The 23144-nt window shown below is 39.3% G+C and overlaps 2 protein-coding genes across 2 annotated transcripts in view; both read right to left on the bottom strand.

The window, feature by feature from the left end:
• Positions 1-23144, bottom strand: part of WDR89 (WD repeat domain 89) — an 88939-nt gene that overhangs the window by 55829 nt on the left and 9966 nt on the right. The gene's annotated exons all lie outside the window — the stretch shown is intronic.
• SGPP1 (sphingosine-1-phosphate phosphatase 1) overlaps positions 1925-23144 on the bottom strand; it is a 32050-nt gene continuing 10830 nt past the window's right edge. The window contains exons 2-3 of the mRNA XM_050952666.1: positions 11377-11466; positions 1925-8723 (exon numbers count right to left, since the gene is read on the bottom strand). Of these exons, the coding sequence (XP_050808623.1) occupies positions 8172-8723; positions 11377-11466 (642 nt within the window). The 3' untranslated portion in view covers positions 1925-8171. The remainder of the gene's footprint in view (positions 8724-11376; positions 11467-23144) is intronic.

Here is a 23144-nt window from a genome sequence, read left to right as displayed (position 1 = left end):
CAGCACAGAATAAGAGAAGGTGTCATGGTATGGTATTACCACCCTTACTTCTGCACTGCTTCTGGTGGTGGTGGTGCCTTCGGATCTGGGCAGCTGGAGAGCGGTGGCTGCTGGCTGGGTACCCAACTTTGAAGGCAGAACAGTTGCCAGCTACTGTGCAGAAATGAGGGTCACAGGGTATGGGGGAGTAGTCACTTTTGTGGGGGACAGGGCCCCGTGGTCAGGGGGGCGCTGTTATCCCTTCCCCACACATACACAGCCAGTCCTGGGCCTGGAATCACGTGTTCCTACCATGCACCAGGCTCCAACATCTAGTCAGGACTTGGCTGAGAAGGGATGGGACTTCCTCTTACCCTGCACAGGCCACTCCCAAGGCTGGGTCAGACCCGCCACTGGGAACCTACCCTGGCTGCAGGAAGCTCCACGGCTACTGGCTGAGAACCCAGCTCTGAAGGCAGCGCTGCCACTAGCAGCAGCCCAGCCAGTAACTGGAGTCTGGAGCATGGTAGGAGCCCCTAGCTGGGGCACCCCCAGCCTTGCCCCTCTTTGGCTCCGGACCTAGCACTCGGGAGTTAAAGGGGCCTTGGACTGGCTGTGGGGGGCAGGATGAGGGCGACCATGGCACTCCCTGACCACAGGGCCCTGGGTGGTCACCCACATGGCCCACCCATAAGGCCAGTCCTGTCCCCAAAAAGGGAAGTCCTCCCATACCATGCAACCTTCATTTCTGCGCTGTAGCTGGCAGTGGTGCTGCCTTTAGAGCTGGGTGCCCAGCCATTAGCTGCCATCTGGCCACCCAGCTCTGAAGGTAGCAGTGCAGAAGCACCAGTGGCAATACCATGACCCCCCACACACAATAGTCTTGCAGCCCCCCATCCAACTCGCTTTTGGGTTGAGACCCCCACGGTCACACCACCATGAAATTTCAGATTTAAATATCTGAAACTGTGAAATTTATTATTTTAAAAATCTTATGACGATAATGGACAGTGAATTTAGTAGGACCTTACTTATTTTACACTAGGACAGAAAGAAGATGTTATGTCCCAGCTACCATGTAAGCATTTGCAATTAGCAAAGCATGGAGGACTGATATCAAATCCCCTATAATCAGAATAGAAATGGTAGGGGAGAAGGAATCTGTTTCCTGCCTCTTTCAGAGGTTTCTGAACTCTGATGCACTTCTTAAGGTACAACATACCATAATGCACTGATTGTTTAAGCTTCCTCACTTGACATTTTGGAAGCCTACGAGTACTAACATCTATCATGCTGACCAACACTGGCAAATTGTTTTTGCGTACTCTCCCGTCTGTCTGTATCCATCTATTGTTTTGTCTTATAATTGGACTGTAAGCTCTCTGGGACAGGGACCATCTCCGTATTCGTACAGCATCTTGCACTGTGGGGTCTTGGTCCATGACTAAGGCTCCTAGGTGCTACATTAGTAGCAAATAATAAACACATACACATCAAACCAGTGGGTTGTATCAGACATTTTGCTTCTTGGTGTGCCTGCTCTGATTCATTTTCTAGAAAGAAAATTTGTATCAGATGCTGTGGAGCAGGAGCATGCTTCTGTGAACAAGAAAGGGTGAGGAATGGGGAAGGTGGTAAAGAAGATAGGACCTAAAGTTCTCAGCAATAAAATATTTTATCTAATTTGATCAATGATTTGGCTTCTCATTTAGGGTGTGAGACACTGACAAATATGCCATATAACTATCAGACAGTAAAAATCTTGTCAATGTGTTTTCAGAAGGATTCAAAAGTTAAATGTGAAAATACCATACATTGTCATCCTAATGATTTTTACTATATGAAGAGCTAAATATATAGGTTCTCAAGCCAACAAATTTACCCTTACATTAGGCATCCCTTCTAACATCTCTCTTCTAACATGGGACAGAGAAATGACCAAACATTTGATTCCAACAGTAGTTTATTATCCAGTTATTGCAGATGGAGTTACAAATATTGTTTCTGTTATCAGTTAAAGATTAAATATTAATTCTGACAACTGTGGAGAGTGTACAATGAGTGCAAAAGCATTAACCATAATTTAAGAAATACTGGAACAGTTTTTTTTTAATCTTTAAATGTCAGGTTGTACACTATCATACAGTAACCATTATGTGATCTTGCAAATAAGTCAGGACTTATGCTAGCAAGTTTGGGGTTTTTTTTGTTCTCTAAGTGTTGAGAGGCTGGCAACAGTTTAAAAAATATATTATTGTTTACTGAAAGAGTTTGCTGGCAGCCTCACAAAATGAAGGAAGTCTATAAAATATATTTTATATTGAATATTTGCTTTCATTAATGAACACAACAACATTAATGGGAGAAAACAACAAATGATTACACTCCCATATGTATCTAATTCTGTGAAATTCCTATTTCAACTGCAGTATACTACAGGATCCCGTAAACTCAAGTATAGGCCAAATTCTGACATCACATTTATAGACACCAAAATCTGGTCCAAAATCTGCCTATGAGTTTTTATTTTTGAGAGATTTTTTGTTTGGTTGTTTTTTTGTTTATAGGGTGGTGGGTTTTTTGTTTTGGTTTGGGCTTCTTTGTTCTTTAAAGTTACCAGTTCCTGAATGTACCTAATTTCAGTTATGCCGTTTTGGGGTGATCTGAATGAAGTCATGAAACCTGGTGGCTATTTTAGTAATAACAACCTTGACATTCATTAGACTTTCAAAACCAAAAGAAAAGTAACTATAAAATTAAATAACAAAGATCAAGTACTACTAAAACCCTCTAACTTAATAAAGCCCTTATTTGCAATGAAAAATAAATAGCTTTAAAGTAAATTTTCCCATTTAAATTTTAAATATGTTCTGTTCTTCATGGACCTTGCAAGAAGTAACTATTAACTAGGCTGCCTATACATTGTAAACACAAATTTGTTATCTATTTCTTCTGGTGAGTTCTCCCATCCACATCTAGTTTATTTCCAGATCAAAACTGAATGTACCAAAGTTTTAAAAACGCCAATGTGTGTGTTTTAAAATCTTCTGTGTTACTGGTGGCCCACCAGTACACCTATGAAAATTTTACAATGGCTACTTAAAGAGCCAAATTTATATTTTGGAACCATTATTACTGAATGATAGGTTTTATAAAACCTGTCTTCATTGGTCAGTAACTGCAAATAATTTCCAAAATAGTTTCCAACTTGGAATTGGCTCTAGCACATCATATTTGCAATTTAAAGACAATATTTCACCAGTACTAAGTGCTACTTTGCCTAATCTGATTTTATTTTCCAAGTTAAGGTGTTTTTCTTCCTTTTGATTCAGAAGGAAGTACTGTATAAAGCTAACCAATGCAAATTATCTGAAATTATATAATAACTAAATCCAGAGTAAATTCTGAACAGGATCAGCTATTTATGCCAAAAATGCAGTGACCAATTAAGCTTTTATCAGTTGTTTCTGAATAAAGAAGTGATGCAAATCATTCAAGGAGCCTTCCTGACAGGAATGCAAGGCTGTAAGAAAGACCAATTTTCTTTCAACTGCTTCAAAGTCACTTCTAAAATGTCAGTGAATTTCACAAGGCAAAACTCTCTGCCATTAAAAGAACTGAATAGAGTTCATTGGCCTCAACATGTTGAAGTTTCCCAGTATATTAATTCTTCTGCTTTATGTATTATTCTGAGATCTTGTCCTTCATCATCATAATTATAATACAAAAGGGAATCCACTTTTGCAAATATAGTACTAGTTCCAGATAAAGAAAACAAATAAAATGAAAAAAGAAGACAGTTGTGAAATTGGACTGAGTCCTATACGTTATTCTATAAAAAGTAATCACTCAATTCTCAAAAATGAGTATGTTATAGTTGTATCTTATAAGGTTAGCTACTCCACATGCACAGTGACATACGTCTGCATACTACAGCAGGGTCAAGCCTTTAAAGGTTAATTTTCCACTCAGTATGCATGGACTTGGATTTAAAAACTCCCAGCTAAGTTAATGGGAGCTGGGCATCTATGTCCTCCCATGTGTTGACTACTAATACCTTAAAATATTTGAATTAAAAATCTTGCCTGTCTTTCATATTTAGAAAGCAAATACAGAGATAAAACCACTTTTAGCACAATAGATGCATTTACTTACAGCATGCATGGCTTGTTCTCATGAACTTGAGCCACTAACAGCCCTTAAATATTTACAAGTTCAAAATGACAAAATCTTTACATAGGTAATAGAATGTTTGTATTTGCTTACAAATAGTATAGGACCCTCTCTGGGACATAAAACCAGGAAATAAGTAACAAAAACACAGAAGCAAATTTAAAATATAACAGCAAAAAAGAAAAAATGACAACTTTTAAAATCTGGACAATTAACACTGTTGTGGTTAAAAAAAGTACATTAGAGATGCGATTTTTAAAATATATCTTCCTAGCTTTCAGAAAAAAGCTATACCTAAAAGGAAAAGTCCAAGTAAACTTAAAACAAAGCAAAAGTTACTTTTGGTTTGCCAATTTACCTTTAAAATACCTCTTTTTTAAAAAAATGCTATTAGCAAATTAAGTAATAAGGCAAATATGATCAAACGCTTAAGAGCCTTGTACATGACTGCATAAAAACAAACCAGCTCAACATTAGTTTAGGAAGCAAAAGTGGTAGTTATACTGTAAACATGAAAAAGTTACATTTTTTTAAAAAGACAGTGTAATACATATATTAGTCTTATTTAAGCGCCAGGCCAGAAATAACTTCATCTTGCTTTCCATTCTTAAGGCTGACATACAAGCAATATTTTAGAGCCTCTCTGGCCTTGTGGAAAATTCTTTGCTAAATTAGGCCCTATATTAACATTATTTTCAGTCGTATTTAAATTGCATATAGTAACCTAAAAAACCCAACTCAAATATAATAGTCTAATATCTTTTAGTAATGGATGTAGCTCTACTTCTTTAGAGAAGTAGCATATTCCTAAAAGTTTAAATAGTATCCGGAATTGAGAAACGTTTTCTAGTACAGTTATATCTGAATAATTAAGTTCTCATACTACCTCATAAAAGTTCCACAAGTTCTTTCAAGTGTATTCCCACTCTGAAGAGACTGCTAACCACCATCATTTTAAAGCATTTTTTTTTTAATTTTGGTACAAGCTGATATTCCAACTACAAGCCTTTGTTTTTTATGTTCATCTCCCATGATAAAGGGATAGAACGTCTGTTTAGGCCAATTAAAACATTCACGTTATATCAACTGCCAAGTGTTAATTACAGATTTGGAGGAATCATTTTGGAAAATATAACCACAAAACAAAATTAGACTTTCAATCAAATGTTCATATGAACTTTCTTTAAAGTTCAACTTTGCTAAAAGTTTGCATTTCTGCCTCATACCGCTTTCTGTAATTGCATGGCATCTTCTGTTACACTACCCACAAGATCCAACCCCCTTATAAAACATGAAAGAAAGGTTTTAATATTCCATTTTCATGTAAACTCGAATAAGCAGCAATAATCTAAGGACAGGATTGTAAAAGTGCTATATAAATTGACATTTGGATGTACATTTTTCCTGTAGAATAAACTACTCTGTGCATGAGAAATGACATTTTAAAACTATCAAATGCAATGTACAAAATATAAACATATACAGAGTAACAGTAGAACAAACTACAGTGCCATTTTTCCTACTCTGGAAACCATGACTGCATGTGATTTTATAGCTACTACACACTGAGCTTTCTCAGCAACTGAGATTTCTTTTGCATTCATGGTATAACAGTGCAGCACAACTATAAACTCAGCCTTAAGAGCAATCCCATGCTTTGAATTTCAAGTTCCTATAAACCATGAGTGTATTTTTTTACTTGGAACAATTAGTTCTTGTACAACTGCCCTTTTGTACTACTATTTAAACATTCTTCACTAGAACAGTAAAGCCAGGCAATTTAAAAGAAAAGGAAGCCATTCTAAAAATATTATTTCTACCTCTAGCAGGGCCAATTTAATATTACATGAGCTACAAACTATCTGTTCGGGGCTTTAAAGGAAGAAAGCCTTTTTATATATTCTCCCTAGTTATTTGCTCAGAACATGCAAGTATAAATCCAGAACCATACCAGTACAAAAAAAAAACTCCTCTCTCAACACCTTGGAAATGGGATTTAACTTCTACTGCACATTAAGCACAAAACTGTAATAAAGGAATAGATAGAAAATCATAAATACACAAATACACAAGTACTGAAACAAGCTAACCAAGTTGGGTTTTTTTGCAAGCTAAAAATCTCTTCACCTGTTAGAAAGAGTTAGTGGTTTAACCCACTGAACATGGTGGAATACATTCATAAACAACAGTGCATTCTAAATGCACATCTGAAAAGTTCAGATGTCAGGGTACCATAAGAAGATCTACTGACTGGTCTAATAAGAAAGAGATAGGAAGTCAGTCAGTGCCTTTACTAAGTTTTGTTAATATACATATTATTAATAGAGTGTGGAGTTCATATCTCCAAATTAAAAAGTTTTAATTCCAAGTAATCCTCAACAAAACTATACCTTAAAATGAATAGCTAAGCTAGAACAGAAAGCTTTTAATCAAGTTAAGGTTTTTCCTGAACATATAATATGGATACACAACACAAGTTATGTCTTGTCAGAATACTGCAACATTGCAACAACTCCTGACATATCGCTTAGGCAACACGTGAACCTAAACAATCATATGGACAAAATGAAATTCAAATCCCAGGTTCATGTAAAATTAGATAGTCTGAGGATTGCATCTTACTTATCAGCAGAAAAGAGGGTACTATAAAACTGAAAAGTGCATTACTGTTATAAGCCATTCAAAACAACCCCGATGTGCACAAATAGTTTATGCATTCACAATGCTGTTGTCTTTGCTTCAAACACTTGGTTTAATTTATTATAGAATGATCACAATGAAATTTGCTTTGACCTTTATATAATTTTGTCTAGGTATGGGTAAAAGTGGTAAGACTTCTTGAACTACAATATATGCAATTTGTGCATAAAATTTATATAATTTTTTTAAAGCCAAGATAAGAGGATCTCTTCTTAAGTACACCTCTAAAAATAGTGGCCCTTTTAAAATCAGTTTGCAATAACAAAACAAATGAGGCCATTTATAGCTAGGGTGTGCATTGTTATTGTTTATAATTTCTTACTATTGGACATACCTGTCCAGTATATAAACTATTAAGACAATTTGCAGAAAAATATATCCTCTACCAGTAACTGACAATGCACATAAAAAATACTTACAAAAGGGAATTATTGTCCATTCACAACCTGTGGAGCTTAGTGATTCACTGTTTAGCTCATTCCATCTATATAATTTTAAATAAGCTAAATTGTGATCAGTATAGTTAAAATTAACCATTCTAATATGTGGACATCTACATTTAAAAATATCTGCCTAATTACGTATGACTTAAAATAAAATTAGCTGTCATATTTTTACATCACAGTATATAGCATTTCTTAATTTAGCAACAGAAAGGCACAATTATTAAGCCATAAAATACAGTACCTGAATCGAACAGTTTTATTTATACCTAAAACCAATGTCAACCTAGACATTTTATTTTGTGGAAGGAACTGAAGGAAATAACTTCAGTTTTTACAACTCATCTCACTGCAAGTTTGGTCCATTAGAAATGCCATCTATATAAACAACTGAGTTTGGGGAAGAATGGAGGAAAACACATAAGCTGTTCCATTAGCTGTTTGTTGTTCAATAAGTGGTAAGTTATTATGAAGTGACTTAAATCAAACACAAATGGAACTTTCTGATCAGCTGTCAGACACCTTTGCAATATGCCAAAGTACAGTATGATGTATGTTTTACTATGTACGTGTACACACACATATATATGTACTGCATGTATATACACACACACACACACACACACCTCATTAGAGCAATAAGAACAGACATGGCATTTAGAGAGTATAGCACTTCTCAGGAGAGTAATTTTTGGCTTTTGGCCCGACACCATACCTAAGATGTGCAATTTCCTTTAAATGCAGTGCCTGTCCTATATTGCTGTTAAAGTCCCTGCTAAAGCAAAGTTCACAAGTCTGCCAATAGCGAACAGGTGCACATTTTTTTACATTTAGCAACTACCTCCCTTCTTCCCTTGTCAAGTGAATAAGTCTACATCAAGAAAGACCAATAAAAAGAAACAGGCAAGGAACCAAAAACATGAGAGAAAACCCAACCATTCCATATGTAATATAGCGATAGGGTAGTTCAACCTCCATGCGCTGCCGTGCTTGTCGTATATCATCACATGGTATAGAGAACATTTTACAGGCCAGTGGGATGGTGATTTTCTTCATCACTATTCTTGTTAACAATAGCAGTACTACTCCAATCAATAACCGCAATATGGCTTTTCCAAATAAAGTCACAGTGATGGAGGGAGGAATTAAAGGCAATGTATCTGGGGAAGGATCTTGCATTAGACCCAACATGTAATTAAAATGAGATCCACAAGCAACTCCAGCACCACAACCCAGAATCTGAGCTGTATCTCCTCGTGATGTGCTCCAGGTGTCAAGAGTGAAAGAGAAAACCCCCAAGGCTAAATGAAGACTGATGATAATTAGTGGTGCATACTTGTAAGTTAAATTGAAGTTATCAATCAGGTCCACAGCTGGATGGAAGACAACCAAGATGAGAATAGCATACAGAAATCCAGCAATAACATCCTGTTGAGAGGAGATAAGATACAATCATTTAGTATGATTACTTTATTTTTAGGATTTCTTTCATATCCAACTTTGAAGTAACTATTTCAATAATTCATTTAAGATTGTAATTTACATTAGCATGGAGAATAGTTTAGTTGCTTTGTAGGTAGAGATCCTTCCACATGTTTGAAATCTCCTTTTTCTTACATTTAACCCTTCATAATGTATCTAGTTTTGTTCTAATAGTAGGGGAAGGAATTGTACTTGCTCCTTTTCTAATGCAATGTACAAAGAGCCTAAGATTCAGCAGAGATGGTTTCTGGGACTGGTTTTCAAAGAAGTGGTCCTAAGCCCCATCTGAAGCTGCCAAGTTCTGGTATCTGCACTCCTAAGAATGAGACAAAGGTAAAACCCACTGTGAAAGATTGCCAAGTAGGAATGGAATTAACAGCAACAAAGTTTGGTAACTTTAAAAAAAAAAAAAACTAGCAGATAGTGTCACAGTTAGATATTACTAATAGTCACTAGGCCTACAACAGAATTCCTTAGCAAGTACACTCTGGGATTGCAACAACAAAGTACTGATATCTCTATTTACAGTATGTAGAAATACCCAGCTGTAATACGTTAGGAAGAATCCATTTATTTGAATACTAGTTTGTTATTCAAATGATTCTGCTGTGTCACAGACTTATTGTTATACACTTCTACCCTGATATAACGCGACTCGCATACAAGACGGCAAAGCTCTGACATGCTGCTCTGAGCAGCATATTAAGGGTGCTGGGCCAGGCTGGGGGGTTCGATAAGGGGCAGAGGGTCTCAGGAGCGGTCAGGGGCTCCCCCCTCCAGGGCATAGGGGGCAGGAGCTGTGGGAGGGCACTTCTGGAGGCCCGCAGTCTCGGAGTGGCCCGGGGGATTAGCGGGGTGCCGGGAGCAGCCCACTGTGCTTCCCTTGCCCTGGCCCCATCCGTGTCGCTCAGCTCCTCCCACACACTCACCAGCAGCAGCAGAAACAGAGCAGCCCGGCACCAGCCCGCTCCACTCCGCCAGCTCACAGCCACAGTGCTCCGCTTCCCGCTGCAGGTGACTATGGGGGGGGCGTCCTTTCCCCAACCTCCCCACACTCGGCTGCAGCTGGAAGCGGAGCACCGCAGCTGGGAGGCAGAGGAGTGGAGTGGGCTGGGCTTGGCTGCTCCGCTTTCCTCCGCTTTCCTCCGCTGCCGGTGAGTGCCTGTTAGGGGGTGGAGAGGCAGATAGGGATTGGAACAGTCAGGGGACAGGTGGGTTGGGTAGGGGGTGGGGTCCTAAGGGTGATTAGGGATGGTGGTCTCTCAAAGGGACGGTCAGGGAACAAGGAACAGAGGATATAACGTGGTCTCGCCTATAATGCGATGAGATTTTTTTTTGTCTCCCAAGAACCGCGTTATATTGGGGTAAAGGTGTACTTGTACTGAATATGCTTTATTTATTAAGTATTTTGTTTTTTTTTTTGTTTTTAAAAGGGGACTGCCCTACTTGGGTAATTTTTGATATATCATGACTAAGAAACAAGTTGACCTGCCAGATGTATTTCATAATTTGGTTACCACGTTTGTGAATTACCAAAGTTGTGTGTTTGAAAAAGGGTTACTCCATCAATGCGTGTCTTTTTTGGTGCTATAAAGCCATCATCGTGCTGCATTACTGACTGTTAATACAAAGGCAGAAGCAGCATAGTATTAGTCTAATCCATACAAAGGTATGTCACAAAAATAGGATTATGACTAAGAAGAAAAGCAGCAGTGGAAATGGGAGGGAGAAGCTCTTTGACCATGCAGATGTCTTCCAGACTATCAAGGCAACACAAAACTACTGACCAAGTACATTCTCTTCCCAGTGTGCAGTAGCATGAAAGTCTTATTCCCTTAAATAAGATTTAACTTGATGCTTTTGCAAAGTGCCAAGGCAACAAGTGAAAGCTGAATGAGCATGGAAAGCTTTCCTCATGCCCTAACAAAAGTATTTCAACCCTTCTCTGGATGAGCTATCAAAGAGGGAGGGGGCAATTTTGTCCCTTTGCCTGTTAGTCCTTGACTTCTGCTCTGAAACTGCAAACAAAAGTGCCAATTAATTTTAATTGTGTAAATAATCTATATAAGTTAACAAGCTTGATATGGAATTTTTAACCATAATATTGGTCCTTCAACCAGTCTTACTATGTGAAAAATGCTCTATACAATTTATTTTGTTTTTAAGTATCTGTGGTGAAAATGTTTTTAGTTACAAACCCAATCAGCAATAAACTATTACCTCTTAATAAGGGCACACATTTTGCTAGTTTTAGTTAAGTAATTATTTTAAAAAATTATGTCAAAAGCATCTAGGGTTCTAGACAGCTGCCTTTTCTGCACACTTATAAAGTTACTAGGTAAAATCTTTGTAGACTGCATAGTTTTTCTATTTGCTAATAAATTATATAATTATAAACAATGTATTTCATTTAAATTTAACAATAGAGTACTGGATCCACATATAGTAACATATGCTGAAAAAAGCCCCGCAGATTACCACAGTGCACAAGATACCTTAGTGTAGTTTAAATATCTGAATATTACAGAGGGATATGAAAGCAGGTATATGTTGTCGTCATTACGTAAAGTAACAAATTTATGTGTGGTGTTTCTCTTACCAAAATTGAGTGCATTCCCATGTAAATTCGACTAAAACAAACCAGAGAACACCAACAGATCACAAGAATCAGACCATACATAGGAGGATACTGGAAAAAAAAACAAAAAAGATTGTATTAGAATCATAAGCCATAAGTACATACTCCATGAAAATGATTTAGCAATGAATAACTATACCACACTCAGATCTCATATTTCAAATACCATTTTAAACTACACAGAACAGTTCTAATAAAGTTAGCTAAAGCCTACAGCCCGGACTGAGGGGAGTGGAACATTTCTCTGATTTACGGAAACATTAGTTGTTTCCATGATGTATTAAATCTCCACAAAAAGGAGTTCCAGCATGTTGGTGCTACAAAATCATTGCATACTATTTTCCCTATCCTAAAGAAAGCCTCACTTGTTTGTTTCCTTACCAATACAATCTCTTCCTCATTCCCTTTCTCTCCAAGCATCTTGAGTGAGTCTGTTCTTCCTCTCCTTCAACTCAACTCTTGTTGACTGACTCTCATATCTCTCACTCCGGTGATAATTCCCCACTCCCCAAATCCCAAGAAACTTGCTTCCACTGATTTCAATGAGTTTTGAATCAGGTCTCCAATGCTCTCAACTCTTCTTTTAAAGTCCACTTCAAAAACTACTTCTACTTTCCACTATCAAGTTAGGTCCTGACCCAGCAAAGCACTTAAGCATTTATGCAACTTTATTAAAGTCAATAGGACTAAATCACATGCTTAGAGCACCTAAGTAGTTCTGAAGTTGCACACATGCTTAAGTGCTTTACTGCATCAGGGCTTTATACGCTAGTGCTGTTTACTATTTCTCCTCTTGCCCAAGGCTCCGTTTTTACTTAAGTGTCAGAGCTTACATCATTTCCTCACTGTATGTATAAATTTATTTTAACTCTTGTCTCTCTTTCCTACCCCCTTCCCTATGTCTGCTTTTCTATTCTATTTACAGTACAGGCACTGCTGGGCAGCACCATGTTTTTTTAAATCAATTAAGGATCATACAAAGTTAGAACATAATGAAGGTATGTAATAAAATTATAATACTGTAACACCATCCCTAGGAGGAGTGCAAGGCCTGGAGCACCAATTCGTCTCGTCCAGGACTGACCACACCGGCCACTCACACCAGCCCGCAGGGCACCCCAAAGCACGGGGCTCAGAGCAGTTGCCCCGATTTGCCCTACCCAAGGGACAGTTCTGAGTAAGGATGTAGGTTCTTGAGAGTAGAGACAGAGTTTAAAACATTTTGGGCACTATTCACATATTATCATCATCATACCCAACCAACTCTGTTTTGGAAGTTTGCATCAGATTTTAATATTCAAGTCTAAATGCTTTTTGCTTTTGGTCTCTCTCAAGATCAGGCTAGGCAGTTGGTCATTTTTTTCCTTTGTCTGTCCACTTGGGCCCTGTCTATACTACAAAGTTTTGTCGGTAAAATTTATGTCGCTTTAATTAAAACCGCTATTGCATCTCCTCACTAGCTCACTGTGTCGGTAAAGTGCATCCACACGAACAGCTCTTGCATTGACACAGAGAGCAGCATGCTGGAGTAGCTATCCCACTGTGCAACTGGCAGCAGGGTGCTTTGAGAAGGGTTTGCAATGCCTCATGGGGCAGGTACAGCATCACATGATGCAGGTTTCTCAATCTCATCATTCCAGGGGCATCCTAGCAGATTGTCAGCTTTTCAACTGAAAGGGGTGAGGGGGAGGGAAAGGGTAGTGGTGTGTCTGAGTGGAGGAAGACAGCAGGCTGACCGACCTATCCAAAAGCTAAAAAAAGCTTTACGCTTTTCATCGAGGTGGTTTTGTTTTGCCACCAAAAGTAGCTTTGTACTGTGTACACCTCCCATTTTGTCAGCAAAAGGCAGCTTTTGCCAACAAAACTCAGTTGTGTAGACAAGGCCTTATTCTCTTATCTGTTAGATCGCAAGCTTTTTATCATTTTCTGCCTGTTCATACTGTGCCTAGCACAATGGGACCCTGAGCTGGTTTGCCACCATAATGTTTAAATTATTATTACCGTCATTACTTCCTAACATTATTACAGGAGAGGAGTAGCTGTTACTGGAGAGTAATGCTACCTAGATTTTTACAAGTAATCCTTGCTAGAATCTTTCACCCGATCATACAGTACTTTTTGTTTGTCTGTGGAAAGTAATAGAAAGAAGAAAAGCCTTATTTTCTAAAGAACCAGAACATGCCTATAGTGGTCATGCACAGACTAAAAGTTTAGACTGTATTTTTAATTACTGGCTCTCTTCTAGGAGGTACAGAAAATCACTCATCTTCCAAAATCTATCTGCAAAATGACAAAGTTATATCAGCTACAGTACCAACGCTCATTGCTTATTTTGTTACAACAGACCAACATTTGTACCTGAAGTTGAATTAAACTTTTTTTTCCTCCCCAACAACTAACTAAGCAAGGCAGAGGCATAAAATAACTGACTATGAAAAAAGCATGCTGCTTCTCTGAAAAGTGACTTTAAAAAAAAAAGTGTGGTTCCATATTTATTTGACAGTTCCAGATCAACTCTGCTCAGTTTATCAGTAAAAACATTTATTTTAATCAGCAAAATCAGCAGATTAGGCTGACTGTACACCAGATCCTTGAGTTTAAGACAGTGCTTCATTTGGGGGGGTGGGAGGGGTAATTAAAAATAGAGGTATTTTAGAGAAGGCACCACTGCTTTTAAAAAGCTACAGTACAGCCTCAGTATGAACTGATCAGTCAGCCACATATCTCATTTGGAACCAGAAGTATGCAATCGGACAGCAGAAGAGATGGGGAGGGAGGGAGGGAAGAAAGAAAGAGCAAATACAGTACAGTACTGTGTTAAAAGAAAGCTACTGAAAAATAAAGGGAAAGCAGTATTTCTTTTTCTGCATAGCTCTGCAAAGCTGTATTAAGTCAATGTTCAGCTGCAAACTTTTGAAAGAAATCACCGTAACATTTCGTTCAGAGTTATGAACAACCTCCATTCCCAAGGTGTTCATAATGCTAAAGTTCTACTGTATACTGTAAATAAGCAAACAATTTAAACTAATTGAATATATGAAATGGAATATGATTTTAGAACATTTCAAAATTTAAGTTTGGACCCTGCAAAAATTATGCCCATAACTGGACCTCTGCTTGTTCAGTTCATAGTTCTGGAAAATTTATACCTGTATGAGAAATGTTCTACAATTCAATACAAGTAAATCATTCATCTGAAGTTAAGAGTTCCTAAAATCAAAAATGGTATTTAATATTCAATAGGTATCAAGGAACTGGTAAACAAGATGCATCCAAGATGACAAATCCTTAGTGGCATTGGAGGTCTCCTATGATCTAGTAAAATTATTTATAATACAATATCCTGTGACAAGGTACAACACTGATAAATTACTGTTGTGATTAAGCACTCCAAAGAGGTACTCCACATCAGTTTTACTGATTTCAAAGTAGCAATGACAGGAGAGAGACTAGTGCTAACCTATTTTATGAGAATAACTTGCTAACAATGTACCATCTGACATTTTAAGAAAAAGCTAAGGTTGACAGAGGACACCCAGTAGGTGCAACATCCTTCGAGTCAAAAATACAACACAGCACATTCTCCATTTCCATTCAAAATGCATGCTGCAATCTACAACACATGATGCTGCTGCCACCAAGTATTTAAACAGTAGTTGCACTAACCCTTCAAAAGACACCACTTTAATTAAGATGGCTATATGGGTTTATTCATACTCAAACTTCATGATGGCTATATGGGTTTATTCATACTCAAACTTCATGAAATGTGTTTGTAGATCCAAAGAGTTTTCAGATTGTGATCAGAAAGTGTTTTACACAATATTGAGTTTACCCATCTGTGAAGTGGGAAAAATAACGTATCACAATATTTGTACAGTACCTTGCAATCTTTTGTCAAAAAGAGGACATAGTTTACTGTCTGAAGATTTTACAAGCTTTGTTAAACAATTAATTGTCTGCATATTTTTCAAAAAATGGTGGTAGTGCAGGAAAACAGAAGTTATATTTATTCAAAGGAGTGTTTAGAATTACAGTTATCCAGAACACTTTAAATGTTTTATAACCATCTATTCCATGAGTCACTCATCTACTACAGCAAGACTGCATTAAAAGCAATCTAGAAACACTAATTAAACCTTTGCTAGCATCCTTTTAATGATACATAAATAACTCAGATGCACTTTTGCACATTTTACAAGATCCTTAAAAATATTTTAACAGCCAAATAAGTCTATTGAGGAGACCCACTATTTCAGAAATACTTGCTGCAGAACCAAGTCTTTCAACTCCCACTCGTGGGTGACTAAACCCTCCTGCTGAGATAAGCTGCCAAATTGTTTTGAGCAGTCAGCAAATGAAGGGATATCAGACTGACTCAATGGAAAAAAAAATACTTCATGCCAACAAAAGAACCGCTTTCCATCATAGTGGGGCAGATGCTTCCCCTTTTTGCTGTTTATATAGTGCATTACAATTGGATTGTCTGTTAGGACCTGAACAGTGGTGCACCAAAGCAAGGGTAGGAAAGTCTTGCAAACTAGACAAACAGTTCTGGACTTCTAATTTATTTGTATCACTAAGACTGCATCCAAAGCCACAAAAACCTCCTGTATTTGGAGGTTGTCCTACTGTGCACCTCAGTCCTGCTTGAACACATCTGTTACAATGAATCTAAGGGGGCAGGTGGGTGGAATAGAAGACCTTGACAGATCTGAAGGTCTGTCCACCAACACGGACATGGCAGCACTTTTGGTACTTCTACCAGTAGTCCATGCTGTGCCTGATTGGTTGATAAAACTAATATCAGCCCCCTGAATAGGATGGAGGTGGAGTCTTGAATATGGAGTCCTGAGGACATGCTGCCATATGATCTAGTATGGTGAGGCAGACTGTCACGCATGTTTTTGGCTGACAGAGGTTTGAAATGAAATGTTTTATTGTACAAAACCTCAAGGAAAGTACACTTTAGATAACACTTAGTCCAACCTTGCTCCTCTGAGAAGGATAAATTTGTTGCAGTTGATTGTGAGTCCTATATGGGAAAACAGCTGAAGAACTACCTGACTCTCTCTGTTGGGAAGTGTGCCCATTGAATCAACCAGTTATCAGGAAAGGGGAACACCTGAAGGCTGTGTCCCCTCAGACATGCTATCACCTCAGAGAGGCATTTGCTAACCATGTTTGAAGCTGCTGAAAGACTGAAAAGTAGGCTTCTCAATTGGTAATGGAGTCCATTGACCATGAAATAGATATTTCCTATGAGCCAAATGAACTGCCACATGGAAATAAGCTTCTGTAAGTCAAGTGTCACAAACCAATTCACAGGCTTATTGGAAAGGATTATTGAAGAAAGGGTAGCCATCTGAAATTTGAAGCAGCAGATGAATTTGTTGAGATGTCAGATATAAATATTAGATGTCAACCTTCTTTCTTTTTTGGAATGAAGAAGTAGGGGGAAATAGAACCCCTTAAAGCAGAACTCTGAAGGCACCCTACTGAAAAAGAGTTTATCCATACACAGCAGGCTGTTGTGATAGGGGGTCCCTGAAAGGCGATAGGGTGGCAGAGACTGAAATTAAATTTAATATCCTTTCCAGACAATATCTAAAACAAGTTTCAACAACTCTAAACTTCATAGACCCCAAGCTGGTCTAACCTGCTCTGTGGCAGAGAATCAGAGAACATAACTGATTGTGCGTTTTCAGTTTCTGCTCTCTCCCCGCTACCTTTTTATGATCTGCATGGCTCTCTGGGGAAGGGGAGCCATCCTTCACTAGGTACTCTCCTAGCTTCAGACAGAGCCATTCAAGTTCCTGTGCTGCTCTCCCAGGGTGTCCCATAGTATGGCAGGAAATGTGTGGGAGAGCAGCTGGCGTTAACTCTCCTCCCTCCCCTGTGACATAGTGTGTGGCCAGTGGGGAGCTGCTGCAACAGGAAGGGACAGCACCCACTATATAATTGCCAGCTCACCCCACAGCTGCCCCTGAGGCTACAGGCGTAGTGGTACAAGGCAGCTGGGAAAGCAGTAACCCTTAACTCTTCCCTTTAGTGGCAGAGTTGATTCAAACACTTGACTTTTTAAACGTAAGAGTATAGCTCATGAAATGCATTAATTCCAATTTTAGCAACACCTGCAACTGTCTCATGCTATAAGCCTCAGCTTCTGGAGTAATGAAATTGCATAAGCAGTTCAGCTTCCAACTGGAAGGTGTGCAGAGGAGAAGGGGAGAATGTTTTTATTCTCAAGGTTCCTGGGGGGTGGGGGTGAGGGTGGGGAGACACTTGAAAACACAAACCTTAAAGGCTCAAAGCCCAGAAGACCAAAAAAAAAAAAATTAAAAATCTCATGATTTAAAATAATCTCATGATTTTGGAGAAACTGACATGATTTTTTCATCACTTGTGGTTAGCAATACTGAATTTATAATCAAATATAAATTGTTTAAGATAGCTGCCTGGAAGGAAACTGAATATTACTGATTTATAGAAAGAACTCCGCTGAGTTTGTTTCTCCCAGTTTGCTTGCTTATTAAAAGGTATCTGCATTAATCTAGGATCCTTAAAAATTCATCTGCTCTTGTTGCTAATCCTTAGGAACACAGAAGATGAGACAACACCAAGTCACCACAAACATTATCCACTGATCCAAGGACCATTGGAGGCTCAACTCAAAATAAAAATAAATGAGATATGCAGGCATTTATCAAAGTTAGGGAGAAACCTGAAACAGTCTGAACATACTCCATTCACCTTGACCTTTACATAAGGAAGCCTGGAAAATTATGATATTGTCTTCTACAAACCACATAAAGAGAACTTTAATTCTTTAAGATTTTTGTTAAAGCATGAATGTCAATACTTTTCTTGAACACACCGCATGGAAAAAAATCTTTCAAGATTCTGTACATTACATTATTGGGAAGGAAGAACATGTTTCATTTTAACTGGTATGTACTGAGAGCCCAGAAATAAACAAAATTTCAAACTTTTTAATAGAAGTTTTGAAGTCCTCAGATTAAGATGGTATACTGTTTCACAACTCATAAAGGGCAAGACATTTTTCTTAAACTACATATTTGCAAAACACTGTATTGCGCAAAATAGAGTGCAGTTCCTTTTATCGTTTGAGAAGAATCATTAGTTTTACAAAGCCATAAAAGGAAAGCAGTCACAAGACACACGGCATACTTCCAAGATTAGTTTAGTTTCCTATATAGCAAAAATAATATCAGTCTGATAAATTTAAGAACTGTGTCCAGTACAGACCACAGTAGCTGTTTGTACAGGAGTACTGCAGGTGCTAGGAGTCAGACAAAATCTAAAACTTGTAAAATGTATCAGAACTCTTATGTACTCCAGTTGTCTTTGGGGAACATGCTTAGGATTTTAGCTAAACAGGAATCCCAGACACCTCAGCTTTCCAATAATGGCACAGATTGATACTTGGATCTTTTCCATAGTACTAGCAATTTCTACTTAAGTAGAAAGAAAATGCCAAAGTAAAGCCACAAAATTACAGTAATTTCAATATGTGGTTCCTTAAGTAAGAAAGTGCCAGATCAGCAGAGCTGCAACAGCATATGAGAAATTCCCCTATGGAAACGTGCACTGGCATCCAGGAGATAAGTTCAAATCTTATTTAATCCACATACTAGGGGTGTGCTTCACTGCTCTTCTTATTAAGCAAGACCTCAGGAGGCACACAAATGTCATTCAGAATATTTTCACAGAAGAAACGTGTGAAGATCTGAAAGGTTCCCAAGATCACTTCTGGCACAGCTGGGAACAGAAACCAAATTTCATGCATTTGGCCACGCTGTCTCTCAGAAAGATTAGACCAAGTCTTCATACTTGGCTATACTTTCATTAAAACGGGCTACTCCTGCATCTCCACCTCTGTAAGACAATGCGAGACATACAGTGAATGATAATCTTTAATTACATGATTCCATGCTTTCCTCTTTGCCCCTTTGGAGTGGTGTTGTCAAGACACGGGTCTAGGACAGTGCTTCTCCATTGTGGGCCACATCCAATACTACCTGAATGGCCCTGAGGATGCCACATGGGGTGCAGCTCTGTGCTGATTGGGCCGCAAGCAGCCTGTGGGCAGCCAATTGAGAACCACTGATCTAGGACCTTAGAGAACTGTATTCCATACCCAGCTCTACCAAAAAATTTCTTATATGATGCTAAGCAAGTCATTTAAACCAATATTTTCAGAGGTGGCCACTGTTTTAAAAACTAATCTTATGCTAAAATAAAAATGTTACCTCAAAACTTTAACTCCAGTCACATACTTCTCTATGGGCTTGTCTACATCAGAAAGTTGCAGCGCTGGTGAGGGAGTTACAGCGCTGCAACTTTGAAGGTGTACACATCTGCAGGGCACCACCAGCGCTGCAACTCCCTGTTTGCAGCGCTGGCCGTACTCCCGTTTTGTCTCGGGTGTAGAGGATCCAGCGCTGGTGATCCAGCGCTGGTAATCCAATGTAGACACTTACCAGCGCTTTTCTTGACCTCCGTGGAAGGAGGAAGCCTCTGGTAATCAAGCTGGTCTCCTTTCCCGGTTTGCTCTCTCGTTCCCGGAGCCCCGAGCAAGCAGGTCTCCTTCCCTGCGGTTTGCTGGGTGGCTCCGGGAACGAGAGAGCAAACCGCGGCGAAGCGGGTCTCCTTTCCCGGTTTGCTCTCTCGTTCCCGGAGCCCAGAGCAAGCAGATCTCCTTCCCTGCGGTTTGCTGGGTGGCTCCGGGAACGAGAGAGCAAACCGCGGCGAAGCGGGTCTCCTTTCCCGGTTTGCTCTCTCGTTCCCGGAGCCCAGAGCAAGCAGATCTCCTTCCCTGCGGTTTGCTGGGTGGCTCCGGGAACGAGAGAGCAAACCGCGGCGAAGCGGGTCTCCTTTCCCGGTTTGCTCTCTCGTTCCCGGAGCCCAGAGCAAGCAGATCTCCTTCCCTGCGGTTTGCTGGGTGGCTCCGGGAACGAGAGAGCAAACCGCGGCGAAGCGGGTCTCCTTTCCCGGTTTGCTCTCTCGTTCCCGGAGCCCAGAGGAAGCAGATCTCCTTCCCTGCGGTTTGCTGGGTGGCTCCGGGAACGAGAGAGCAAACCGCGGCGAAGCGGGTCTCCTTTCCCGGTTTGCTCTCGCGTTCCCGGAACCCCCCTTGAAGCCGCCCAACAGCGCTGCAGTGTGGCCACATCTAACACCACTTGCAGCGCTGGTTGCTGTAAGTGTGGCCACTCTGCAGCGCTGGCCCTATACAGCTGTACTAATACAGCTGTAACAACCAGCGCTGCAAAACTTTAGATGTAGACATGGCCTATGATAAAACACCACATCATACATTTCAGCAATGCACTGATGTTCTGCAACATGTAAATGTCTATTGATGTCAGAATTAAGGTTTCATAGTACAGTGAGATTCTGAGGAATGAGGTGTTTGTTCTGTTACTGAACACGTTGGAAGACGTATTGAGAGAGGAGGCGTCTGTTAGTGAAAGTGGTGAGTGTGATGAATAGGGGTTATGGTAGGCTAAAAAATAATCATCATAATTGACATTTCTTTGGTTTTAAGGGGTTGTGAGTGGCCATTTCCTTTAAGGAACCTTAGCTAACATTTTTTGTGTAGGAATTATATTAATGAATGACATTAGATGACGTGCTAAGTAGGAGAAAAGAAAGTTAACAAATAAGAAATTCTCTGCCATGGAAAGGCCACTGGTGTAGTAATTTTCCTATTTCACTCATATTTGAATTCCATTTGTTCAAACTCATAGCTATTTAGTTTCTAGTGTTATCCATGAAAAATAAATAAATCTATTTAAGACCACAGATGGACCAGACTAGTGTTTATTTACTGTTTCCTTCTTATATCCAGATTCTTTTATTAGGATTTCTGAATGAACTGAATTAAATAAGTCTTGAAATATTTCTTAAAGTCTGGACGATGGTAATGAACAATTTTCTACTAATCCAGCCACCACTGACAAGAACTCTCTCCAAAAAGCCTCCCCACCTTTCCTCGTAAGAATTTTTTCAAAGATAGCAACTGTTTCACCTGGATATCAGTCTTCCATGATCTCAAGCAAAGATGAAGTCTGATTTCTGCCTACAGGTATTATAGTTCCAGTTAAAAACCTCAGGGTATCCACGAATATATCCAATATAAAAAAGAAGCTGAGGAAGTCTATTATAACAACTTTAAATTTGCTAGGTATGCTGTCTTTTAGGTATAATGAGAATGTCATAACACAGCTGGCAAAAAAGTGTAAACTAATGTCTGGCCACTGCTGGCAATTTCTCCAGAGACTTATTTATTTGACCTCAGAAACAAATGCTGCAAAGTATCATTGTTTCCATAAGTAATGAAGGCATGGCAATATGTACTTTACAGATCTGATTTTTCCTTTTCAAATCCCTAGATGTTCATCTCTCATATATTATACCTCCTGTTTTTATTGGGAAATTCCCATTCTGTTTTAATTGCATCCCTTAAAGTAGGTTAGCAAGCTTCCGGTTGGATCCACACAGAAAATATTGCCCTTGAAGTGCCCTAACTTGAACTTCTCCCCCTTCTGACTGAATGCCAAGGTTTTTAATCACTTAATCATTGTTTGAAAACATTAATAAGGAGACAATCTGTCTTGGAAGAATATGACCCAGGGTCAGAAAGTTCCCCTTCCTTAGTGGAGGAGAATACCAAAGAGGACTCTAGATAGCCATTTCTTTTAGTTTAGACTCCAGTTTTCTGTATAAGTGGAAAGGAAATTCTGCTTTAAAATAAAAAAGTGTTTTCCCTTCCTTCTCACTTAAAAAAGCCAGGCCTTTTTCAACCTTCTTTCTAATAGTAAGGTTCCAGCATGAGAACAGGGTTCCAAATGTTGTTTTGTTGTGTGTAGTACAGTAATTCTATGTTTGAGAACTAAAAAAAACTGATTTTAATCCATTTAATCACATTAAAATTCACATTTTTCCCCTTTTTTCTATCCTCTAAATGTAGGCTATAGCAGCCAAAGTAGTTGAAGGAAACAGTATTCTCCTCCCTCAGAAATGGCAAGATCAGAAGCTTCTGCTAGCTAAACTCTCAGGTAACTTTTACAGAGCTTTGACTGCAGAGATAACCTTCCCTTCACATCTGAAAGTTTAATTATTTTCTTAAATCTAGACAGAAACCGCCAATGCCTTGGCCTGCTGTACTAAGCTTTGCTATCACAGAGTGAAAGTTGACCAGAATCATGTCAGTTTTCACTAATAGGCAACTATGAGAACTAAGAATCAGGTCATTTGCACCTTCCTGCTGCTCACAGAAATTATGAGAAGCAGACAAACTGGAGATATCCCTGCTGCCGCAGCAGCTGTCAAGAAGAGGCTGGGCAGGGCTCCAGGACAACATTCAGGACTATAAGCATGGGCTCCAGCAACTAGGCAGGAGGCTCACCTGGCCTTCTGCTATTGTGCCTCATCTTACACACCCCTCACGTGGTAGGGAGCTGCCACTTATGACAGTCCTAGAGCCTCTGTCTGGGTAATTTTACCATGAGGTGCTGCCAATGTTTCCTGGAAGCTGTCCTGCTCAGGGAGGAAGGCTGCAGGAAATGCTGTCTCAGCCTAGAGCCCTTGAGAAGGGCCTGGGTCACCACAGAAGTCCATGCAGGCACTCAATCAGCAGAGGGAGGTGCATGAGACAGTGTCCAGCTTTCTTTCACTTCTTACCCATGATGCATTCCACACGGATA

Source organism: Gopherus flavomarginatus, chromosome 5 (assembly GCF_025201925.1).
Source record: "Gopherus flavomarginatus isolate rGopFla2 chromosome 5, rGopFla2.mat.asm, whole genome shotgun sequence".
NCBI lineage: Eukaryota > Metazoa > Chordata > Testudines > Testudinidae > Gopherus > Gopherus flavomarginatus.
Note: the sequence above shows the minus strand (reverse complement) of the source record. Positions and strands in the feature narration are given on the sequence as shown.